Raw genomic sequence first — 20015 nt, forward strand, 5'->3', positions numbered from 1 at the left:
GGTGATGGTCCTGAAGCCATGTCATTACTTGGGAACAAATTGTGGGTTTGCTTTAGGGAATAGCAATCGCTGCCTAGACATGACACAAGCAGTTAATCCTCATCTCGGGCTCACAGTCATGATGCGAAGCAAGGTCGCTCGTGTCGTAAGCGGCGAGGCGAGGTGGAGACAAACACATCCGACGCAGCACTTTGTTGTATCCATCACTTTGGACACGGCGACGTTCTTTCACACTGTTGACACTTTATAAATGTAAATAATGACACCATTTTTTTTCCACAGGGTCAACTTGTAAAATAGGATCTTAGATGTACAGTAAATATACCCTGACATGGTTACACGGTAACGGAAATCGCCGCTTTTTCTTCGGCAGCAGCCAACCGCGAGCTATCAGTGCAATCACAACGAGCTTGTCAAGCTATTGAAAACTGCAGGAGGTCATTTTATGTAAGAGTATAACAATATAACATCTTACAAATAACACTAAACTCATCACACAGCAACTTGACACTCAAAATGTAGACCTGAAAAATATACAAAAATGTACCAATACCAGCTTAAATGGGAAAATAATATATAATTATATTATATTATATAATAATAATAATCCACCCGCGGCCATCTCTGTGTGGAGTTTGCATGTTCTCCCCGTGCATGCGTGGGTTTTCTCCGGGTACTCCGGTTTCCTCCCACATTCCAAAAACATGCTAGGTTAATTGGCCACTCCAAATTGTCCATAGGTATGAATGTGAGTGTGAATGGTTGTTTGTCTATATGTGCCCTGTGACCCTGTGATTGGCTGGCCACCAGTCCAGGGTGTACCCCGCCTCTCGCACAAAGACAGCTGGGATAGGCTCCAGCATACCAGTGACCCTCGTGAGGAAAAGTGGTAGGAAATGGATGAATGAATAATAATAATGTACTGCGTCTTGGCAATGGATTCATTGGGGTGCTGCAATGATGTCAGCCTCCCTCCGGTGGAATGACACAACATTGCAGCACCATCTATTTGTTCTCCAACGAAATGCTTTGCTCTTTTTTATTTTAACCTCATATTGGTGCATGTTTGTACATTTATTAGGTTGACCTTTTCGGTTTTAAAGTTGCTGTGTGATGTGTTTTGTGTTTTTTGTAAGATGCCACCGTGAGTCAGACTGTTATATTGAGTAATGTCCAACGCCGGACCAGAGCCCAGATAAAAAATAGGGGCACCCGGCTTAAAACTAAGCAAAATCGAACATGTGATTGAATCCCTGTGGTGGTCCCCGATTAGAAAATGAAAGAAGAAAAACTAAAACGCAGAGATACTTAATATTCTTTTCATATTGGTGATCTGTATTTTTTGAAACAATTTTACACTCAAGCGCATGAGCAGGTGATTTGGCTGCTCGTTATCCAATATTAGGACACAAGTGTCTTTGTTGTTAAATGACGCTGCATTTAAAACAGCCACATGGTGTTAGAAGACTGATATGCTGATACAGTATCTGATTATGCAATATCACAACGCTATTGTCAAGTGTCCACTTGCCTAGAGACACACAGATAAGTGTTTGATTTACATGTAAGTTTATGTTAATGAGCAAGTGAATGCCTCTGAGCCAAGACTAAACGCCAAAGTGGTGAATGAGACGTTGCTGTTATAAACTTTGACCTTAATGAGTAAGGTGATGCAACAACCACAGGGGGTCTGGAGGTGATGACCATCATCTGTTGCTAAGAGACGACTGACGACACATAAGGGGTTTCTGGCTAAATTGCGACATATGTTTAGATTTTGCCATAAATATTCTGCGTATGGTATATGCACCAGTTTCCCTTGCATAAGTTGAGGTTGACTTTTGTGTGACTTGTCTCACTTTCGGTTGCCTAGCAACACACCATTACCTGGCATGTGGACAGTAAGCAGATGACGAGAAGCTGCTGAGTGTCGTGCACTTTATCAGCTCAAACTTTTCTCAGGGGAATCATGTACACACTGCAGTTCCTCCGCATGCTGGTTTACTACCGTCATTGCCAACTTCCTCTCTTCACCCACCGGTGGTTACAAAACTATGAGCTTTCTCCCGTGCACATACTGCATATAAAGTTTCTATACAGTTTGTAACAATCAATTCCTTATAAAAGGCACAGCAGCATGAAATTGAACATAAAACCTGAGTGCGCAGGGAAGGAGGTGAACAAATGCTTTGACTGATTGACTCTTCCCGCATAGCATCGGGACACAAATCTTTGGACTTTTCCTTTAGTACTCTTGTCAGTTAGAGGGCAGGGTGGGGCAGGGCGGCTGCAGCCACCAAGCTACTCTGGCATGAAGCAAGAAATAAACAGGCCACGTGAATTCGATAGAGAGCAGATGAAATGATGGATAACGAGGAGCTGCATGAAACATTCTGCCCTCATTCCTTCCATTCACTCATTTCATATGCCGCTTATCATCATTATGGTCGCGAGTGTATGCTGGAGCCTATCCCAGCTGTCTTCATGCTGGACCAGGGGTCTCAAACACGCGGCCCGCGGGCCAGATGTGGCCCGCAGGACACTAGTTTGAGGCCCCCGCCTTGATATGAAAGTTTCATGTTAGTGCGGCCCGCGCAAGTTTGATATGGATGCTGTATGGTATCATGTACCCAGAAAAAATTATTATGTTTGATTAATGTTCATGTTAAAGGCTAAATAACTGTTAATAGTTATCCTCCCTATCCGTGTGGAAGTGGTCAGTTTTTGGCTATTTAAGTTTAAAGGAAATAACTTGAAGGCTACCGTTTAGGTCGCTAGCTCTCTAGTTTGTGAGTTAGCATGTGTCTCAAGACCCTGCAGTTGCGCAATATGTTGTAAATAAAAAGAGTATAAATGTGACTATAGTCGTGTTTTGTCATGTCTACAGGGCTCTAATAATGCTTTGTTCATTTTAATCTGAAAAAAATAATTTGTCTACCCACCAACTATATGTGGTTACTTAAGATTTTATTATTTGCCGTTTTATTATTATTATTATATTTATTTATTACTGATTGATTGATTTTCTTTATTCTTGATTTGTTTATTTATTTTTCATCTTATTTTGTGTAGAAAAATAAAAAGTAAGATATTTGAGAACAGGTGAATGTTTTATCAGAGCTTTTATTGTAGACAATTGGAACCAAAGCGAAGTTTTTTAATTTTTTTTGTTTTTAATAAATGCATTGTTTTTTGTTGTTTTTTGGAAAACCTGATGCGGCCCAGTCTCACCCAGACCCGAGCTCCAGTGGCCCCCAAGTAAATTGAGTTTGAGACCCCTGGGCTGGACTGTTTGCCAGCCAATGACAGGGCACATATAGACAAACAACCATTCACACTCACATTCATACCTACGGACAATTTAGAATCAGCAATTAACTTAACATGCATGTTTTTGGAATGTGAGAGGAAACCGGAGCACCCGGAGATAACCCACGCACGCACGGGGGGAACATGAAGAAGAATAACACCACTGGAGCTTTGACAGGTTAAGCAATATCATACAAAACTCTTCTGAGCAGCATTTTTCTGCTCAATACAACACTGGCATGGAGTTCATAACAAAGAGAGATGATCTCCTTCCAATAAAAATAATATTAACAAATCTATAAACTCCATAGTCCATCAAGGAAAGACCAATCCCTGGTCTAAGCTCTTGTAGTAGAGCACACAGCACAGAGGAAACACCTGACTGAAGTCATGACATCATTCTCACTTGATGTGCTAACAGGAAATGTCACCATGGAAACGGGACAGCCTGTCCTCAACCATCCCCTTTCCACCCTCCCCCTGCAGATGTGATCCAATTCTCAGTCTGTTCCTCTTCCTCTTTTGCAAGAACAAACTAGAAAAGCTTAAGAGGAGGACAATAGATGATGTCAGCGATGGCCTTGTCGCATTTAGACCACTTAACTGTGGGTGGTGGTGGTGGTGGAATGCCAAGTTTGGTTGCGTTAAATCAATGTCGCACTTGAGCTCAAGTGAACGAAGCAAGAGCGGAATGAATTGGATGAGCTGCATTCAGCGTGGAGGTGAGATGAGAGTGAGACCTTTAAATAGAACTCAACACAAAGGAATGTGAGAGGAGTTTGGGAATGCCGCGAGGCCAAATTGAAAAGTTGATTGGAAGCCTGTGTAAAAGCTCCTGAACAAAGACTGAGGTAGATGAAGATCGGATGCCATCATCTTCAGACTGATTGGACCAGTCCTGTTAATTACAAAGTGCGGGTCCCTTTGCAATGGCTGCTGAAAAACAATGAGCCGCTGAGGCAGTGGTGACCGTACGCTAATAAATTGCAGCCCGTAATAATTACAGTGCAACAATCAATGTAAGATATACGCGACGTGTAGTCTGAACACAAGAGGCAACTTGTGGCTGCTGCAGAACCTGCAATCTAATCTCTGGCGGTGTTAAACGTTGGATTTATGGATTTGTATGAAGCCGCTGCTGAGCAATGAAAACTGATTTCAGCTCCTCAGCATTCTTGACTCAAATAAATTTCTGTGAGAATCACGTGGCTGTTGCCGCGGTGAAGAAGCGGCTACTAAGCAATACGACCCCACCAGACCTTCTTTCTGCTCTTTAGAGTATTTATGGCAGGTAACCGAGTCAGGCAATCTGCCTGACTACTGTAAATGACCGTAATAACGAGCTTTCTTTTTCCTTTGCGTGCGAGAACAGAATGGTTTCATCAACAGAAAGCTTTCATGTGTACTCACTGTATTTGTCTCATCTTCTCTCAGCATCTCCCATAGACAAAGAGAACACATTTACATCAAATACAACTAATCACAGTACTGTTTGTACTGTTACTACAGAGGGAACATTCAAAGCAACCACACGTCAATCTTGTAGAATGTAATAAGAAATGCACATAGGGACGGACATTTGATCACATTTCCTTGAAGGACTGCAGCAAAAAGTCATCTTTATAGTTTTTTAGTATATTTTTCAGGTCTACATTTTGAGTGTCAAGTTGCTGTGTGATGAGTTTAGTGTTATTTGTAAGATGTTATATTGTTATACTCTTACATAAAATGACCTCCTGCAGTTTTCAATAGCTTGACAAGCTCGTTGTGATTGCACTGATAGCTCGTGATTGGCTGCTGCCGAAGAAAAAGCGGCGCTTTCCGTTACCGTGTAACCATGTCAGGGTATATTTACTGTACATCTAAGATCCTATTTTACAGGTTGACCCTGTGGCAAAAAAATTGTGCCATTATTTACATTTATAATGTGTCAACAGTGTGAAAGAAAGTAGTCCAAAGTGATGGATACAACAAGGAAACCGGAGTACCCGGAGAAAACCCACGCATGCACGGGGGAGAACATGCAAACTCCACACAGAGATGGCCGAGGGTGGAATTGAACCCCGGTCTCCTAGCTGTGAGGTCTGCACGCTAACCACTAGACTGCCGTGCCGCCCACAGCATGGTATCTGATATACAATATTACAATGTGTTTTTTGTTTTTATGAACTGCTATAAAATTAACAAGCGCAATCCATTGAAGTCAGTAGTTTCCTACCACCACCTGCATAATGTGCTGCATCATTACTTACATTACTTCAAAAAACTGTCAGTAACATTAAAGTGACAGACACGCAAAACTGTGTGTTCCCAGTCGGTCTTACTAAAAAACAAAATTCCATCATCAGGGATGGATTTTCACTTTCAATGCTCACACTCTAATTGGATAGAACATTAGGTACAAAATTTCTGACTTCACAAAGATAATTTAAAAAAAATCAGCCCTGCATTGCATCTTATTGGATTGTACAGTGGCTGCTGAGTGCATCAATGTGATAAAAAGCTTATCTTCTTCTACAGCCTCCTGAACTGTTGCGGCGCCTCTGCTGAGCATCAACTGACCACACACATGCATTTAGGAGTTCATCGTCTCTCCCCTCACAAACTAAAGCTACTGAGGTCAAGATTGTCTGCAAGCAGTCAACGCGGACCTACGTTACCATTCTGAGTTCATACACACCAAGTCAGGGTTCTCCAACCTGTAGCTCCTAACCACTTTTCAAGTAGATCTCCAAAGGGTTTTTTCGTTTATTAGTATCAACTCCTTTACCGATAAAATTAGAACGTGGGGGTTCGGCAATAGTCCGGAAGTCCTTGGGAGCAATCACAGCTGAGTGGGCGTGGGCGGAATAAATTAAAACACACCGATTTGGATATCTAATGAAATACAGCGGGCGGAACGGCGGTCGAGTGGCTAGCGCGCAGACCTCACAGCTAGGAGACCAGGGTTGGTACAATCTAGACCTACCCACATTTTTTTAAACACGGCACAAAAACATGGAATGAGCACATTTCGACTACCAATGTTGTGTCAAGATTGTCTGCAAGCAGTCAACGCGGACCAACGTTACCATTCTGAGTTCATACACACCAAGTCAGGGTTCTCCAACCTGTAGCTCCTAACCACTTTTCAAGTAGATCTCCAAAGGGTTTATTCGTTTATTAGTATCAACTCCTTTACCGATAAAATTAGAACGTGGGGTTCGGCAATAGTCCGGAAGTCCTTGGGAGCAATCACAGCTGAGTGGGTGTGGGCGGAATAAATTAAAACACACCGATTTGGATATCTAATGAAATACAGCGGGCGGCATGGTGGTCGTGTGGTTAGCGCGCAGACCTCGGAGCTAGGAGACCAGGGTTCAATTCCACCCTTGGCCATCTCTGTGTGGAGTTTGCATGTTCTCCCCGTGCATGCGTGGGTTTTCTCCGGGTACTCCGGTTTCCAAAAACATGCTAGGTTAATTGGCCACCATAGGTATGAATGTGAGTGTGAATGGTTGTTTGTCTATATGTGATTGGCTGGCCACCAGTCCAGGGTGTAACACCCCCGCGACCCTCGTGAGGAAAAGCGGTAGAAAATGAATGAATGAATGAAATAAAGCTGGAATAGGTGCAGATTCTGAAAGCTCTAGAAAGCTTTCGGTGATGGTTGTAGTGTGTAGCTGAAATAGAAACAGCTCCACAGGGTTGTTGTTTCACTTGTGCTTGTATGCTTCTCCAGCACAATATACTTGTTTTTTTATGATGTGCATTACATTTCTTTACAACATGACGGCCTAGCGTGTTTATTTTTCAAATGCTAAAGACACCAGAGATAAGATAGAATGGAGCTGCTTCTGCTTCTCAGAAATCGTGTGTGTGTGAACGTGTGTACAATTCATCATCCATCCAACATGTACATCTATGTCAGGCAGCCCTGTGGTGCCTCATTAGCTTCGAGTTGCTCCTCTGCCCTCTTCCTCTATGACAAGTCCCCCCCCCCAGAAACACGGAGATGACACCAGTCACTTGACATGACTTTCAACCCCCCCCCCCTCCATTCCTTACAGCACTCATCCTCTTCATATCTAATGTGTCTCCTCTTTTAGTACGTTATTGCATGTCTGTCACTCTTCATTCTCTGAAGCGCAATCCCTCAGCTCTCCTTATCCCATCTTCACGGTGAATCTCTCTCCTTACATTCGCTCTCTATTTTGTCCCTTTATGCAGGACTCTTTGTGTCAGAAGGCAGCTTTCATCAAAGCTTTGATGTGGGATGGAGAGTAGTAAGAGCCCCCATCTTTACATCTCAGGCTATCTATTATCCATCTTCCCCTTTCTCATCCTCTTCTCTTCCTTGTCATGACTGGTCTTTCTGATTCTGCTTCTTAGCTACACTTTGACAGCGTGCGCCATGGAGCATCTTCGGAATAATAAACCATAATTGTCAGGGAGATAATGGCCACGGCATTGATTGTACTCTCATTAAAGCTCCCATATTCTATATTTCAATCATTTTTAGTAAAATCTAAAGAAATTCATTCATTCACTTTCTACCGCTTTTTCCTCACGAGGGTCGCGGGGGGTGCTGGAGCCTATCCCAGCTGTCTTGGGGCGAGAGGCGGGGTACACCCTGGACTGGTGGCCAGCCAATCACAGGGCACATATAGACAAACAACCATTCACACTCACATTCATACCTATGGACAATTTGGAGTGGCCAATTAACCTAGCATGTTTTTGGAATGTGGGAGGAAACCGGAGTACCCGGAGAAAACCCACGCATGCACGGGGAGAACATGCAAACTCCACACAGAGATGGCCGAGGGTGGAATTGAACCCTGGTCTCCTATCTGTGAGGTCTGCGCGCTAACCACTCGACCGCCGTGCCGCCCCTTGATGAATGTTATAATATTCAAATTGTTTATTAACATGGGCCGTTTAAGGTGGGTGGTGTCAATTCCGTACTGAATGGGCTTTATAACATTTTCCCAATACACTAAATATACTTTACCCGATTTGCTCATCTTGCTCAAGGACACCTCCACAGTTTCAATCAATAAGAGACAGCTCCTAGACAGCTAAGAGACTTGACCTCTGACTGAGAACCTCCAAGCAGCAGCTACGCTGCATTTAAGGCACAAGTGTTCATGTAAACAAGCTGGGCTTGAACGAATGCGTTAGGTGAACCGGGTTGTCTTCACTTTTCCGCCTGACCTGTGTGAGTTCAAGCGATGCAGACTAAACAGTGAGGAAGAGGAAGAGGAAGAAGTCAGGTCAAAATGTCCGGCGGATTATAGGAGCGATGGGGGAAAAAAAATGGGTCACGTCTTGTCAACAGATCTGCTGCAATGTGAGCGCTAAATAAGCCGGTGGAGGATGAAACCAGCCCTGTCATAGAAAGGCCGGATTTAGAGTCTCTGTGCTGTGAATATCACGCCCATAAGGTCTTATGGTTGCTTGTCATTTTGCATATAACGCAGCTAAAATGATGAAGTCAGGATGAGATTAACATTCCGATGAATAACACACCGGCATGTAAATTGCCATTCATGGTCACATTAAGCCAAATAACTTACATACTGGAGGCCAAATAAGCCCCTCTACCTGCCTACACGCACAACCAAAACTTTAAATTATTGTTATTTATTCTAAATTATTTAAATTATTTGTACAAAATACTGTTTACGCTGTAAAAAATGTTGTTCATATTTGATGTAATCTATTTATTCTCCACATTATTATTTATTATTTATTATTTATTATTTATTATTTATTATTTATTATTTATTATTTATTATTTATTATTTATTATTTATTATTTATTATTCATTATTCATTATTCATTATTCATTATTCATTATTTATTACACGGGAGCCAGGCAACGACATTTCGTTGGCAATTTCTTTGCTGTGTTATTGTGCAATGACAATTAAGTCACGCTGCGGAGGAGCAGTCATCACATCGATGCTAGATGAATTTACGACATAAATGTTTTGCACATGGTTGAATATTTATTCCTTTTAAAGTTGATAATGCCGTTTAAATGTGTGTTTAAGAAAGCTGAATCCTACTGTGTTCAGTGTTTATATTTCAATAAATATTTGTTTAAACATGAGACCTGGAATATGTGTTATCATGGTCATTTTTTCATGTAAATTGAGGGATCAAAAGCAGTATCGGCCACAAATATCGGCCCAAGCAAAATCGGCCATCGGCTAAGGGTGATGGAAAAAAATCGATATCGGCATCGGCCCCAAAAAAACCATATCGGTCGATCCCTAGTAAGAAATACCCATTGTCAAATTAGAAACACTTCCTCTGGATCTGGATACTTTGATGTGAAAGGAATTATACATATTTTATTGAAATGCTATGCTGTAAGTCAGTGATTTTCGACCTTTTTTGAGCCACGGCACGTTTTTTTTACATTGTAAAAATCTTGTGGCACACCACTAACCAAAAATGTTCCAAAATGTCACCACGACCTCACACGTGCATCAATAAGTCTATGGGAGGAACAAGGTAGGTGTTGCCACACGGACCAATATTACATTGCTCTGCCAGTCTTTACACCACAGACACTCCACAGTAGCCACGTTTTTACATCACCACTTTTTCTCTTTCCCAATGACCTTTTGGTAAACAATGGTATCCATGGAAAGGAATATTCCAATCTCTTGTCTACATGCGCCGTGAAAATCAACCAGAATAGTCAATAGGGCATGCCCAGTAAAACGTAAACATCAACATCACGTGATACCGGCTTCCCCAAGTTTTTCTTTCACTTGTTGGAATAACTCCGTATTGCCAGTTTTTCGTCTGTCCAGTCTTGAAATTTAGTTTGAATCCAAAACAAACTTTGCTTAGTCCAGTGCCGATTGCTGGCCTCCATTTTTAAAAGTGAAGAACGTCTGGATCTGCGTGTTACGTCATATCTGAGCATGCGCTGAAAGAACGCACCCGGGATCAATTTAAACAGGAAAAGATCAAATTCAATCTTGCTAATATTTTATAATTAAACTCGGGACATGTTTTATATAGATATATATTTTCTTTTTTAATAAAACTGCACTTGTGAATGGCGTATAGAAGGGTTTAGATTCTGTTTCACAGATGGCGCTAATGCATACGAAAGCTGCTTGCCAACCGCCAATAAACAACAGAAGAAGAAAAACACCAGGAAGAAGAAGGCACCCTGACAACTTTCCGTTTGAGCGGGTACAAGATACCTCAATCGGATTGGTTAAAGGAATATTCCATCCCTGTTCAATTCTTTCCGTTTGAGCAAATAAACCAAAGTGAATTGGAATATTTGGGTCCATGTATACTATTGACATAATGGCTATTGACATCATATTTGCAAATGATGATTAATAAATGTTAATTATAAAAAGTGATATTGGATAATTCCTCACGGCACACCTGACGGTTTCTCAAGGTACACTAGTGTGCCGCGGCACACCATCTTATAGTGATGGTGTTATGTTGAAAAGAGTCAATGTCTACGTTATACGGGTCCATACACAACTTCCCTATTTCCAGTCCTCGCTTCATTAACCTGCCAAAGAACATCATACATAGTATTCTTCTCTCTGTCCACTTATTTTTACTGCAGTACCTCTCCCTTCCAATCTCTTTCCTCTTTTATTTATTTATTTTCTTTCCTTTTTTTTTTCTTTTTCAACATATAGTTTATAATTTAACATGTGCTGTCTTTAAGTTAAAGTGCAGTGCTGGTGGTTGTTTTTGTTGACACCTTGTGGCTGCAATAATTCACTGAATTGAGCTTGTGATGCAGTTACATGTTACATGTTTTTATGGAATGAAATATTTTCGAATGCGCTTCTGCTTTGGAGGCCATGCTTGTGTAAGTAATGTGCAACTATAATTATAGGATACCTGTGTGGAGGTATAAGAAATGTGGTATTTTAGACACCAGTGTTGTTTAATTAGGACTTGGAAATCACTCACTGATGACCAAAATACACATACTGATTGATGATTTTCAATCTATTGCAATTCATTTGTGTCCAGGTGTCATGTCACATATTGAAAGTGTCTGATGTATTTATTTATTTTTATTTATTTATCTTTTTTTTCTTTGCTCTTTTAATGGGAAGTTCTTGTTGCTCACTTGCGGTGTTTTCTCCTGGCTACGCTATTGAAACCCAGCAGACAAATAGTTCCACAAGCAGGAAAGAACCAGATGTCGCAGTGTGGTTAGATGTGTGGTTCAAGTACAAAGAGCAGAAGAAGATGCACATTACAGCTCAGAAGCTAAGACAGCCCCCTCCCATTGTAGCAATCAAAGTGCCGTTAATTGGTACAATTATAGAGACAAGAGGAGCGAGAACAATAAAGAGCTCAGAGAGTGGATGTGTATGTTTGTGTGTGTGAAAAAGACACACACTGAAGCAAATGACGGTGTACTTCAAACACGGCAAATGGGTTACACGTGTTCTCAATGTAATGTGCTAACAGTTATGCGAAATATGAGCTATTTGTAGTTTGCATCCCGTTCGGCATTTATTTGCATTAGGCCTTATTACGCTAACCCATCTGGCCTTGACTGCTTGTTCTGCAGCTGGATGTAGTGGGTTTTATGTCCCACGGGTTTTAATTGCTTGACGGGCATTGAAGTGAGGAGAGAAGACAGACACAAAATCGCTTATGTTGGAGAGCCGCAGCAGTAAAAAGAAGCTGCTTCCATAAACTCTCATGTTTTCCATTAAAAACCATCATTGACAGCAATCTAATAATAATTATTATTATAATTATAATTATTATGAGCTACTATAAGGGCTGTTGAGCAAGGTGATGCATGTGCTCACACACAGACACACTGGCCATAATATTAGTGTACATCAGGGGTCTCAAACACGCGGACACTAGTTTGAGGCCCCCGCCTTGATATGAAAGTTTAATGTTAGTGCGGCCCGCGCAAGTTTGATATGGATGCTGTATGGTATCATGTACCCAGAAAAAATTATTACGTTTGATTAATGTTCATGTTAAAGGTTAAATAACTGATAATAGTTATCCTCCCTATACGTGCGGAAGTGGTAAGTTTTTGGATATTTAAGTTTAAAGGAAATAACTTGAAGGCTACCGTTTAGGTCACTAGCTCTCTAGTTTGCGAGTTAGCATGTGTCTCAAGACCCTGCAGTTGCGCAATATGTTGTAAATAAAAAAAAGTATAAATGTGACTATAGTCGTGTTTTGTCATGTCTACAGGGCTCTAATAATGCTTTGTTCATTTTAATCTGAAAAAAAAATTGTCTACCCACAAACTATATGTGGTTTCTATTATTTATTCTATTATTCTATTATTTGCCGTTTTATTATTATTATTATTATTATTATTATTATTATTATTATTATTATTATTATTATTATTATTATTATTATTATTATTATTATTATTATTATTATTATTATTATTATTATTATTATTATTATATTTATTTATTTATTACTGATTGATTGATTTTCTTTATTCTTGATTTGTTTATTTATTTTTCATCTTATTTTGTGTAGAAAAATAAAAAGTAAGATATTTGAGAACAGTGGAATGTTTTATCAGAGCTTTTCTTATAGAAAATTGGAACCAAAGCGAAGTTTTTTTTTTATTTATTGTTTTTAATAAATGCGTTTTTTTTTTTTTTTTAATACCTGATGCGGCCCAGTCTCACCCAGACCCGAGCTCCAGTGGCCCCCAGGTAAATTGAGTTTGAGACCCCTGGTGTACATCCTACATCCATAAAGATAATAACGCTGCATTATGATTGACACTGACAACAAGTTAGTTTCGTGACCAAATATGGTTATTATTGGGCCAATGACATGTGCCGTGTTGTTGGCGGGTTGGTGTGAGCAATTCAAGCGCTCCTTTTCTGCGACATGCTGCAAAGCATTCTGTCATAACTTCCCCAGCGCTCACTTATAAACAAACACGGTGTCGATCACGTGGGACTTCCTACTGTTTCAGAGAAACACATTCCATGATGGGAAAAAAAAAAAAAAAACAACATTGCGCTTCAATCCATCAAACAAATCCACCTGAAACACCAGTTCTTATGACAGCGGTGTTTGAAAAGTGCAAAAAAAAGTTTGCCGAGCGATCCATAATTTAATCATGATGGCGCTGGATGACCATTGTAATATCGGCTTTAGTTTGTACTTTCAAGATGCTTCCATTTTTGAAAAGTTCCGTTAATAGTAGTGATGTCATGTCTTCCTTGGAGGTTTTCCGATGTCAGTTCAGAGTTGCTTTTCTTTACGATGTGAGGAGCACAATAACGGCACTCGCTTAAAACTTCAGCTCATTCCCGCAACAGACTACGTTGTCAAGGAAGCAAAGTTCAATCACACGCTAATAACGCAGCATCAGGACCAGCTGGGGGTTCAGTACCTTTTTCATGAATACTTCAACATGGTCACGGGGGAGCTGAGGATGTACCACTTGAGGCCACACAGGAAGTGTTTAAAACAGCTCTCGCGTCTGACAGCTATTTAAATTGCATGGCGCGGGAAATGTCCAGTGTGTGTCCAGTACGTACATTCATAGTAGACGTGTAAAGGGCACTGAGCCCACGGAGGACCAAGCAAAGGCTGTGGAAAACAAAGCAATATGATACAGCTTCTGTTGTCTAGCTGACTGCGGACTGCAGCCATGACTTGCATCCACGCTGATGGGCAAAACAGCAATTATGACTTCATTCTTGCCATCTGAGTCATCAGCAGACAATTCCCATCCACACTGACATTAAAAGAAGCTGTGACCCAGACTCTATTCCGACCTCCGCCAAAGACGGCTCTACAGGTTCTTCATCTTACCTCTGCATGGAATTGTAAAACATCTCTACAACACATACACATGCAGCTCCGACCGACAAACTGAAAGAGACCTGAACGTAGCCCAAAGCAATGAAGGAAAAGAGAAACCATCGTCTCAGATTTGGTGGTTCAGCTGGATTTCCCCCTCGCCTGGGTCCAGACCTTTACTTCGCCAAGTACGCTGACTTGTCTGGCATTGTGACACCAAACAATGTTTTTTTTTTTTTTCCCCAGTGGAGATAATAAATTGCAGCCGCAAAGGGGAACTGTGCAGTAATTCCTCCACTCAATATTACCCAACATCATGTCATCCATCATTACAAAGTAAGCCCAACCAAAACCAGAACGTTGGCATGGCTGCAAATCCACAGTGACACTCAAGGTCGATTAGTGGGGTCTCTTGTAATTGGTTAAGGCAAATGAAGTCCTTATTCTCCCATGAAAATTGGCAATTGCAGAGCAGGATTTTGAGTAGGAAAGTACAGCACAAGTGTGTTCAATTCAGCCCCATATGCTGAAATCAATAGTTTGGCTTGTAAGACTAAAACCGGAGACTCCATTTTCTCAATTTCAACGCCGTCGTAAGCGCCGTACATTCTCTAGACATCACACAAACAGCTGGCCAAGACTTTATCAGGGAGTTAGAACATTCAAGTCTGATGCTGCAATGTGTTTTGGGTCTGACTCATGTTTCAGTTGGCCAGCTGCAGTTTCACAAAAACATCCACAGGCTTAGCTTGAGAAAGGGAGTTGTACATGACCCCTTATCCGTTTTTTTTGAAGGCTAGGAAACAGGCTCTTACTGTTACAAGAACATTCCATGGCAGCCCATGAGAACGGCCAATCTAATTTTAGGCGACTGTGGATAAAATCAACTAAGAATCAGTCAAATGTGTTCAATTTCAGCATAGTGGGTGTCTAGAAGTTAAAATTAGTTCAATTAATGGTTGAAGACACACAGACACCCGCAGCAAAGAGACTAAAACGTAAACATGAAAAATCTAACACACTTGGCGATTGGATTTCGCCACCCACTTAATCTTAAAAACGGCTTATTTACTCTTATCACGTCGACTGTATTGGGTAATACGACTATAAAGGTGACTGAAGGGGTGTCAGTTCATGTCTAGAGAGCCGCATTTAGAGGCTGTAAACCAGGGGTCTCAAACATGCGGCCCGGACACTAGTTTGAGGCCCCCGCCTTGATATGAAAGTTTAATGTTAGTGCGGCCCGCGCAAGTTTGATATGGATGCTGTATGGTATCATGTACCCAGAAAAAATTATTACGTTTGATTAATGTTCATGTTAAAGGTTAAATAACTGATAATAGTTATCCTCCCTATCCGTGTGGAAGTGGTACGTTTTTGGCTGTTTAAGTTTAAAGGAAATAACTTGAAGGCTACCGTTTAGGTCGCTAGTGCTCTAGTTTGCGAGTTAGCATGTGTCTCAAGACCCTGCAGTTGCACAATATGTTGTAAATAAAAAGAGTATAAATGTGACTATAGTTGTGTTTGTTAATTTTGTTAATTTTTTTTGTTAATTTTAATCTGAAAAAAATAATTTGTCTACCCACCAACTATATGTGGTTTCTTAAGTTTTTATTATTTGCCGTTTTATTATTATTATTACTACATTTATTTATTTATTATATACATTTATTACTGATTGATTGACTCTCTTTATTCTTGATTTGTTTATTTATTTTTCATCTTATTTTGTGTTGAAAAACAAAAAGTAAGATATTTGAGAACAGTGGAATGTTTTATCAGAGCTTTTATTGTAGAAAATTGGAACCAAAGCGAAGTTTTGTTTTTAATAAATGCGTTGTTTTTTTGTTTTTTTTGGAAAACCTGATGCGGCCCAGTCTCACCCAGACCCGAGCTCCAGTGGCCCCCAAGTAAATTGACTTTGAAACCCCTGCTGTAAACTGTTCATTTAAAAATGAGGAATCGAAATGAATGCGAATGCGAAAATCCACTTATGACAGTTTGGTTTGGAACCAATTATCCGTGATAAAGGAGGGATTACTGGAATGGCATTTTTCCACTGTACGGTTTTGTTCAGTGCGACTCTGCTCTCTACACAATATTACCGCAGGAATCTGCAAAAACCATGGTGCATGGAATGTAGGAACGCAGCATGTAAACAAACAGAGGAGAACTAGGGTCCCCAAATTAGCTCTGGTTCTAGTTCTAGTTCCCTGCGAGTCAATTCATTCACAGAACTGTTTTGTTGAGTTGTGTTTTGTTGTTGTGAACTTACGATCAAGTCCATTGATGTACTTCATGGATATCTCACAATGTCCCCACACGGCGCTGACAATGGGGTGCAGCTTCTTTCCCTTCAAGCCTCGAAACGCCACTCCTAAATACTGTCCTTCCACCATGAAGCTCAGCGTTCCTTCGTCCATGTCCAGAATGACCAGCAGAGAGTCCGGCAGGGTAAACGACTCCTCCGGCTCCAGGAAAGAAGGGTAAGATGGCAGCGAGCTGTGCGCTCGGTTTTTGCTATCATGATAAAGGCGGTTACGTCCCAGATCCCAGCCCCAGGACTCGCAGTCTGACCCCACCAAGGCAGTGTACCCTACAGAATGTAAGGGCGCTTCAGAGGTGGCCACCCCGACGACAGCATGGGTTCCACGCTGCCTGGAGGGCCAGTGAATCCTCCAGACGTGGAGACCCCTCGTGTAGCCGATGCGCCCTCGGATGCAGTCCGTGCTCTGAGCGACCGGGTGGCGGTGAAATGTCAACTTATCCTCCTCTTTGATGAAAATGTTCAAAGAACGATCGTCTGGATTCCACGCGTGACGAAATTGCGTCTCCACACTGGCGCAAGGCATGTCCAGAAGGAGATCCAGCCTGGGAGGCTTGGAGAAATCTGGGCCCCTCAACTCTGGGTGCTGCCTGCGATGAGCTGACGGCCGGTAGGACGGGGAACCGCCGCTTTCGCCGCGGCCGTCCACAGATTTGATACCTCCAGAGATCTTCTGGCCCATGGCTGTGATGGAACGGGTGGCAGAAGGAGGGAAGGGGTGACGGGAAGGGTGGCGTTTGTGCAGGTGGGTGCTGCGTTGAGTGGAGCGTGACGTTACCTCATCAATGCGGTGGAGCTGAAGTGAGAGGTCCCTACTGAGGTGTGGTAGAGGGAGATGGAGGAGGAAGTGATGAATGAAAGATGAACGTGATCTGGTTTCATGCCCCAGATGTCTTCAGGAGGACAGAGCTGCTGCAGCTAAGTCTGTTGGCAGAGGACAAGACAAGACAAATGTTAGAAGTCAACAAAAAGCAAACTAGAATCTGACCAAAAGAAACCCATGGAAACTACGACGGTACTCACAATTTGGACGTCTAACAAGGCAGAACCGTCTTAAATTAGTTTAACCTTCAGACTGAATTTTGTCTTTAACATTCATGCATTATTCACTGGGAAATGAAATCAAACTTTAAACATCTTCCAATGTTTATAAAAGTAGGGAAAATACATGATCCACACTAAAAATGTGTAGTTTTTCTCTTGGCCCGCAATTTTTCATTGAAATCTCAATTTTTCCATTGTACTGTGCTCAAAACCTCCCTAATAAATGGACTTCCAATGTCAAAAGTAAGTGGGCCAAATGCTGAGGGTTCCACAGATTTTCTGCCAGACTTCTAGTTTGATGGGAATAAGCCATGAGCAGGATGAACAAACATACACACGCAGCAATAAATAAATAAAATACGCCATCTCTGACTCATGCCGCATCCTTCCAACACACTCGTGCCAGTCCGATCATGCAACCTTCCAAATGTTCCCCTCTTGTGCAATATTATCCGAGATTCACAACCTGCATACTCTCATTTAGGGACATTTAATTTTAATGAATATTGCTGCAAGAGCCTGCAAGAATTAGACAGAAACACAAGAAACACTTGGTAATAATTTAGTGTTTTTTTTTCCAGAGTAGCAGTTGAAAAAGTCACATTTGATTTACTTTTTGTACTTTGTTCATGAACCTCTTTTCCACCGCAGGAACTTTTTCAGGAACTTCCCTATAAATCCTGGCAAAATAATCCACAAAAAGTTTATCACGGTCAATTGGTTCCACTCTGCATGACAGATAAGTGAATAAGCAGTGATAAGTGAATTTTCACAAAGTATATTTCCTTATTTATAAGTGGAATATTTCCATAGTTATGACACAGAACACCCATAGATTCACCTTTACAAATGTATTATAGGATCAAACAAAACAAGCCAATTAAGACATAAATACAATGAGAGGACAGTACGTTTTTTGAGAATTTTGCAGCAATGTATAGCCCGTTCGAAAAGTTACCCAAGATACATCCATTTCTGAAATGCAAATTTCTGAAAAATTGGCCAATGTTGCATTGCATGTATAAATGGAAGGATTTTAATTCCTGTCACCAAAGTACACACACACACATACACTTTATGCTGATAAAATAAGTGTAAATAAAATAAAAATATCTAAAAATTATATAAAATATGTAAATTGAAAACATTGAATTGGGTTTTGAAAAAAAAAAAAGCGCATTTCACAGGGCCTTAGTGGCATATTTCATGCAAACAGATAAGGACCCCGTACGTAACCTTGTGGGACATCACTGCACTAAAACTACTAGGGTTGGGCGATATGGACCTCAGCATGTATCAAAATATTTTTGGGGGGGATGTATCACGGCATGACGCTACAAACCCTAACCCATATAAGTAAATCCACTTAGTAATACACTCAAATTTTAAAGCATATTTATCTGTAATAATCTGGCTAACTTCTAATGGGATGCCAGCCTCTGCACACATTGCTACTAAATCTTCAACAAACTGTCATGCCTCTGCTGGTGATTAAGGAAAATGTAGTCACCCATGCAATTCCAACTGCATAGGTAAGATTTTAAGTTTCTAATGGGACTCTTATTTTGTTTACGCAGACAGCAAACAGCGTTCTTATTTTGAAGGTCGGTAATGTGTGATGAGCTTTGTGCAAAAACAAACGCGCTCCTCTTTTTTTTTTTTTTTACCCAAAACCTGCACGTCGGGCATTGTAAACAAAACGCGGTGAAATATATTCATCCAGCCCAGAGTCGCGCATACACCGCACTAGCATGCTAAACTAAGCTAAGCTAGCTTCCTTTCATACTCCGTAAAATGAGGTTGCGCCACCTTTCGCCATTTCAACATGTTTAGCGAATCAACTCTCGGTCATCAATTTTGCTTTTCCTATTTTTAATGAACATCAATACTTGTATAAGTCATTTTCTTATCATTGGAAGTGTTTATACCAGCATCTCCACAACTTCACTACACTCTAAAAAGTAATTCAGAATATCTGTTGACACCACTTGATTTAATACATAAATGCAATGTAAAAAATTGAATTAATTGATTTAGATACATTTTTTAATTGGTAACTTTATTTTTTAAGTTATGTTCAAATAATAATGTTGGCTATTACATGAACTTAATTTATATAATTTATGTATATGTCATACACACTCAAATTGTATTGTTGGTAAGCTTAAAACAAAATTCAAGTTGCCATGACTTAATAAAATTAGCTTGGTAACATAATACACACACACACACACATATATATATATTAAGTTACTGCTACTTAAAAAGCTATGTGCATTGTTATTATAATTAAGTAGACAACAAATTAAACTACTTTGAATAAAATGATGAAGTCAGTTGACTTAACCTATTTCTTTGAGTTACCAACTTAAAAACTTGTCCCTATGACAACAATTATTCACTAAGCATTACTTCAAATGAGCTTTGAGTGAAGAGGAAAAGCTAATTTGTGCAATGCAATATTGTTTGTTGGTTCGAAGCAATTTCAAATTAATTTGTCATAACTAAGAAAGACTAATGGAAATTGTT

General features: G+C 40.6%; 1 protein-coding gene across 2 annotated transcripts in view; it reads right to left on the reverse strand.

Moving 5' to 3' along the window:
* spsb4a (splA/ryanodine receptor domain and SOCS box containing 4a) overlaps positions 1–20015 on the reverse strand; it is a 102609-nt gene that overhangs the window by 25452 nt on the left and 57142 nt on the right. Inside the window, exons 2-3 of one of the 2 annotated variants that reach the window (XM_058069092.1) lie at positions 17221–17366; positions 16392–17126 (exon numbers count right to left, since the gene is read on the reverse strand). In XM_058069092.1, coding sequence (XP_057925075.1) covers positions 16392–17124 — 733 coding nt within the window. In that variant the 5' untranslated portion in view covers positions 17125–17126; positions 17221–17366. Of the gene's footprint in view, positions 1–16391; positions 17367–20015 lie in introns of both variants that reach the window. The other variant, XM_058069091.1, reaches the window with a different exon arrangement.

This window comes from Doryrhamphus excisus, chromosome 3 (genome assembly GCF_030265055.1).
Source record: "Doryrhamphus excisus isolate RoL2022-K1 chromosome 3, RoL_Dexc_1.0, whole genome shotgun sequence".
Lineage (NCBI taxonomy): Eukaryota > Metazoa > Chordata > Actinopteri > Syngnathiformes > Syngnathidae > Doryrhamphus > Doryrhamphus excisus.